This window comes from Anolis sagrei, chromosome 11, assembly GCF_037176765.1.
Source record: "Anolis sagrei isolate rAnoSag1 chromosome 11, rAnoSag1.mat, whole genome shotgun sequence".
NCBI classification, from domain to species: domain Eukaryota; kingdom Metazoa; phylum Chordata; class Lepidosauria; order Squamata; family Dactyloidae; genus Anolis; species Anolis sagrei.
The window spans coordinates 30,124,520-30,130,779 of NC_090031.1; the positions used below are offsets into that span (position 1 = coordinate 30,124,520).

Below are 6,260 nucleotides of genomic sequence, written 5' to 3' on the forward strand. Positions count from 1 at the left end.
GTAAAATAATAAATGTAATATTAACAATAGAGTAAAATAATAAATGTAATAACAATAATAGAGTAGATACACAGATAGATGGGTAGACTGATAGCTATATAGACAGAAAGCAATAGCTAGAAAGAGAAGTTAATATAGATAGAAAGTTGGGTAGATTGAATTGAAAGACACTGTTTTATAGATTTTTATTGTTTTTATTGCTTCTATGGTTTTTATATGTATTATGATGTGATTTGACTGCTTTTAACTGATATGTATGTATTATATACTACTGATATGTATGTATTATATACTACATCTAATTGTTGCTGGTCTGTATGCCGCCCTGAGTCGCCTTCGGGCTGATATGGGCAGGATAAAAATGACATAAATAAATAAATAGATGGATAGATAGATAGATAGATAGAAAGAGAAGTGGGTATATATAAAAAGATAAGTTTTGATAGAAAGATAGATAGATAGGAAGATAGGTTCATAGATACATAGAAAGCGATAGAAAGATAAGTAGATATTGATAGAAAGATGATCGTGCCATTACTACTCAAGCAGGGAGCTTTGAGATGGTTGAACAGAAGCTCTACGAAGCTCTAGGTGCTCTTACTGCCTATTACAGGGAAAACCAGCTGATCCCTAACCTATCTAAAACACAGACATGTGCTTTTCATCTCAAGAACAGACAAGCATCCCGAGCTCTGAGGATCACCTGGGAAGGAATCCCACTGGAGCATTGCAGCGCACCCAAATACCTGGGAGTCACTCTGGATCGTGCTCTGACCTACAAGAAGCACTGCCTGAATATCAAGCAAAAAGTGGGTGCTAGAAACAATATGCATGCCCAGTGTGGAACACATCTCACCACGCTAAAGCAGTGAATGTGGCTCTTAATGAGACATGCAGCATTATCACGGGGTGTCTGCGCCCTACACCACTGGAGAAATTACACTGCTTAGCCGGTATTGCACCACCTGACATCCGCCGGGAAGTAGCAACCAATAGTGAAAGACCAAGGCAGAGACATCTCCAGCTCATCCCTTGTTTGGGCATCAACCAGCACGTCAACAACTTAAATCAAGAAATAGTTTTCTAAGATCTACAGGGACACTCGCTGGAACACCTCAGCAAGTGAGAGTCCAAAAGTGGCAGGCTCAAACCCAGAGCCTCAATCAATGGCTGATACCAGATGAGAGGCTCCCCCCTGGGCACACAGAAGACTGGGCGACTTGGAAGGCGCTGAACAGACTGCGTTCTGGCACCACGAGATGCAGAGCCAACCTAAAGAAATGGGGCCACAAAGTGGAATCCATGACATGCAAGTGTGGAGAAGAGCAAACCACTGACCACCTGCTGCATTGCACCCTGAGCCCTGCCACATGCACCATGGAGGATCTTCTTGCGGCAACACCAGAAGCACTCCAAGTGGCCAGATACTGGTCAAAGGACATTTAATCAACTACCAAGCTTGCAAACTCTGTGTCTTTTGTATGTTTGTTTGTTTGATCCGTCAAAAATGTAATACAACTGTTCAGTTGCCTGACACGATAAAAAAAATTAGAAAGATGGGTAGATTGATAGAAACATACAAAGATAGCTAGAATGAGATTGTTAGAAAGAGTTGATATAGATAGAAAGATAGGTAGATAGATACACATCCAGTCCAACCCCATTCTGCCAAGAAGCAGGAAAATCACATTTAAAGCACCCCGACAGATGGCCATCCAAAGAAGGAGCCTCCACTTTGGGGTAGAGAGTTCCACTGCTGAAAAGTTCTCACAATCAGGAAGTTGTTCCTAATGTTCAGATGGAATCTCCTGTTTTGGTAGTTTGCTCCCTTGTGTCCTAGTCTCCAGGGAAGCAGAAAACAAGCTTGGTCCCTCCTCCCTATGACTTCCCCTTACATATTTATACATGGCTATCAAACGTAGATATGCAGATGACACCACTTTGATAGCCGAAACTGAGAAGCTGAGGAGCCTTCTAATCAAGGTGAAAGAAGAAAGCGCAAAAGCTGGGTTGCAGTTAAACATAAAAAAACCAAGATTATGGCAACAAGAATGATTGACAACTGGGAAATAAAGGGAGAAAACGAGGAGGAAGTGACAGACTTTGTATTTCTAGGTGCAAAGATTACTGCAGACGCAGACTGTGGCCAGGAAATCAGGAGACGCTTACTTCTTGGGAGGAGAGCAATGTCCAATCTCGATAAATAGTGAAGAGTAGAAACATCATACTGGAAATGAAGATCCGCATAGTGAAAGCAATGGTATTCCCCATAGTCATCTACGGATGTCCGGTTAAACCCCACAGGTCGCAGGTTTGAATCCAGGGAGAGGCGGATGAGCTCCCTCTGTCAGCTCCAGCTCCCCAAGTGGGGACATGAGAGAAGCCCCCACAAGGATAGAAACATCAAATCATCTGGACGTCCCCTGGGCAACGTCCTTGCAGACGGCCAATTCTCTCACACCAGAAGCAACTTGCAGTTTCTCAAGTTGCTCCTGACACGCAAAAAAACCCTACACATGTGAGAGCTGGACCATAAGGAAGACTGAGCAAAGGAAGAGAGATACTTTTGAACTGTGGTGTTGGAGGAAAGTGCTGAGAGTGCCTTGGACTGCGAGAAGATCCAACCAGTCCATATTTCAGGAAATAAAGCCTGACTGCTCATTGGAGGGAAGAATAGTAGAGACCAAGATGAAGTACTTTGGCCACATCATGAGAAGACAGCAAAACTTAAAGAAGACAATGATGCTGGGGAAAATGGAAGAAAAAAGGAAGAGGGGCCAACCAAGGGCAAGATGGATGGATGGCATCCTTGAATTGACTGGCTTTTCAAACATTTGTTTTATTGGTTTTTTCCCACTCCCACCCTCCCCTCCTTGTACATGCCATTTATACATCAAACTACAGAAGTTACATTTGAAATATCACTCTCAGTCTTAATTTTTCTACTCCACATCTTAACACATTCTCTAAATAATTCCTAACTGGTTCCTACATCCTCTTAGTTATTGTAACGTTTTCAATTTTATCTATATTATTCCATTTGCAATTTGTTATTTCCACATTTAACATATTAACTATATAGCTATACCAATTAATCAGTGTCCATTTTGTTTTGTCTTTCCAACCCCTCACTAAAACAATCTGTGCACACGCGATTAATTTGTCAACCAATTTTTCCTTTTGTATATTCTTCACTCCTGCTATCCGTGAATGTAGTATATTTCTATTAATTATTACTATTTGTAAATTTAACATTCTATTGATTTCCCCTTCAATCAAGGGGATCAAGGTTAGGTGTTGGCATGGCTGTGAACAAAGAGGGGTGTTTAATCATATAATATGGGAATGTGATCAAGTGCAAGAATACTGGAAGGCTTGAATTGACTGGCTTGACCTTGAAGGAGCTGGGGGTGGTGACGACCAACAGGGAGCTCTGGATGGACTGGTCCATGAAGTCACAAAGAGTCGGAAACGACTGAACGAATGAACAACAAATCATGTCTCTTCTCATTCTCCTCTTCTGCAGGTTAAACATCTAACTCTTTAAGCCGCTCCTCATAGGGCTTGTTCTCCAGACCTTTGATCCTTTGAGTCGCCCTCCTCTGGACACATTCCAGCCTGTCAACATCTCCCTTCAACTGCAGTGCACAGAATAGGACACAGTACTCCAGATGTGGTCTAACCAAGGCAGAATGGAGGATGGGGAGCATGACTTCCCTGGATCTAGACACTAGACTCCTACTGATGCTTTTTTAGCTGAAGCATCACATTGTTGACTTAAGGGGATAGCTAAAAAGATAGGCATATAGATAGAAAGATGGGTAGATAGATAGACAGAGACGTGGATACACACAGAAAGAAAGACAGGCAGGCAGAGTGATCCCTTCCTTCCAAGGCGCGGCCTATTTGAGCCGCGGCCTACCTCAACGCCCGCCCGCCCGCCGGGGCCTTTCCTCGCGTGGTCCCGCCCCCTGCTCCACCCCAAACCCGCCGCGGGCTCTCACGAAGCAGCCGCCCTCTCCCTGCCCCGCTTTGCCCCCCAAAAGCGCCTCCCGCCTCCCCAGACGGGCCCCTCGGCCACAAACCAACCCGCCCCTCAAACCCTCCCGGTTACCTTCCGCCATCTTGGCGCCACCGCCGCCTCCTCAGAGGAGCACCACTTCTCGCGAGAGTTGAGGGAGGGGATCTTTTTAAAAAGCGAGCGAGCAGGACTGCGCAGGCGCCGTACGATCAACGCTAGGGAGGGGCGGGGTTGCGCTCCTTTACCAGCGCATGCGCACAGCGCGCATAAAATCCAGGTTACTTTCTGAGGCCTCCTTCCAGGTGTTTTGGACTCCAACTCCCACAATTCTTCACAGCCCCAGTCCCTTTCCTTTTTCCCCTCAGCCGCTTAAGCTTTCTCCTAGGCTTTGCCTTAAACACCTCCCTGCTTAACAGTAACTATTTATCTTACATGGCTGTTTTCGAAACTGCTAGGTAGGCAGAAACTGGGCTAAATGTCAGGTGTTTACCCCGAACCAGACTTTTGGTTGCCAAGACATACTGCAGCTGGTGGTTAACCTGCTGTGCTAAAGCCCAGCACTTTATAATCCAGGAACAAAAAAATTGACAGTACCTATTTATCTACCCACATGGCTGTTTTCGAAACTGCTAGGTAGGCAGAAACTGGGCTAAAGGCCAGGTGTTCACCCCGAACCAGGCTTTTGGTTGGCAAGACATACTGCAGCTGGCGGTTAACCTGCTGTACGAAAGCCCGGCGCTTTAGAATCCAAAAAAATTGTGTTATTTTATTATTATATTTATATATTACATTTATAGTTATTGTTTTTACATGTTTTTATGATTGACACACCTTCCTCTTGGCGCATTTCACTCTTTCGCCCTCCATTCGCGCCTCTTCAAATTCTACAGCACTGCTGGTCACAGCTGACCTTCAGCTAGAGCGCTCAAGGGCCAGAGCTTCACAGTTCTCCGTGTCTATGTCACAGTTTTCAAGGTTGAGCAACCAATAGTGAAAGGACCTTACTTACTTAGGCGATCCCTCGTAGTCCGAGGATGATGGTCCTCTAAGTGTAGTGTCCTGGCGGTGGATCCGTAGGTGACTGTGGACATTCATGACCTGCATGTTCTCCCCCAGTGAGGGCATTGGTTTCCAGGTGGAAGGCGGTCTCCCTGCACCCTGCCACACACACACACACTTTCCAGGGAGTGTGTGTAAGGTGTGCGGGCAAGCCTGGAAAGCTTGCACACACCTGTTAGTGTCTACCTGCAGCCAAGTCTGCACAAGTCAGACATCCCAACACACATATATCCCCCCCATCACCCGCCACACTGGAAAGGAGTGGAAAGGAGGGAGGGGCAGTGGTTCCTTCCACCCTGATAAAGCATATTTGCTGAGGTCCAGATGTGGGGCTGCCCGACCATGAGTGAATGCGGGACGTTGTAGACGCAAGGGAGGGTGGGAGGAGGAGGAAGAGAAGAAGCGCAGTGCCCACACACACTTGCTAATGACTGACAGGCAGCTGAGTGCCTCAGGAAGGAGAGCCAGTGGGTGGGAAGCCCTCCTCCGCATAATGGGCTGATTTTCAGCCCTGAAACAAAACAACTGAAAACAACCCTCCCAATTTCAGGAGGCGTACCAAAAATAGACTGGGCCCCGAAACCAAATCCCAGAAATAAAACGGGACAAGCTTTTACTCAAATGCACACCACTAGTTCCCAGCCTCGGAGTGCTACAGCAGGCTCCTTAATTCAATTCCTTTGGGGGGGGGGGGGGGTTAGACAATAGACAGGATTGCAAATGTGCTGCTTTTTTGAAAACTCCAACTACTCAATGTCATTGAAGGTCCTCCCTCCAATGACATTGCAGATTATAGTGAGCGTCATGAACATGTCCAAGAGCCCTGCCAATGTCCTCCACCAACACCATACTGCCCACAACCTAAGTGAAGGTTTTAATTTGGGGACAATTTCATCCTAGATTGTATGTGTTTCCTCCACCACAGACATCCCAGTGTTTCTGACTCTCTCAATTGGTGTGGAATTTGCATGACCCCACCCACTGCTTCTCCCTTAACCCTTTCCTATGGCACACAACAAACAGAGGAATTGGTCAGGATATAGTGAGCATCATGAACATGTCCAAGAGCCCTGCCAATGTCCTCCACCAACACCATATTGCCCACAATCCAAATGAAGTCTTTCATTCGGGGACAATTTCATCCTAGATTGTATGTGTTTCCTCCACCACAGACATCCTA

The 6,260-nt window shown here is 45.8% G+C and overlaps 1 protein-coding gene across 1 annotated transcript in view; it reads right to left on the bottom strand.

Annotated features, from left to right (window-relative positions):
• ANKFY1 (ankyrin repeat and FYVE domain containing 1) overlaps positions 1 to 4,184 on the bottom strand; it is a 45,607-nt gene extending 41,423 nt beyond the window's left edge. Inside the window, exon 1 of the mRNA XM_060756809.2 lies at positions 4,115 to 4,184. Within this exon, the coding sequence (XP_060612792.2) occupies positions 4,115 to 4,124 (10 nt within the window). The 5' untranslated portion in view covers positions 4,125 to 4,184. The remainder of the gene's footprint in view (positions 1 to 4,114) is intronic.
• Between the last annotated feature and the right edge of the window lie 2,076 nt (positions 4,185 to 6,260).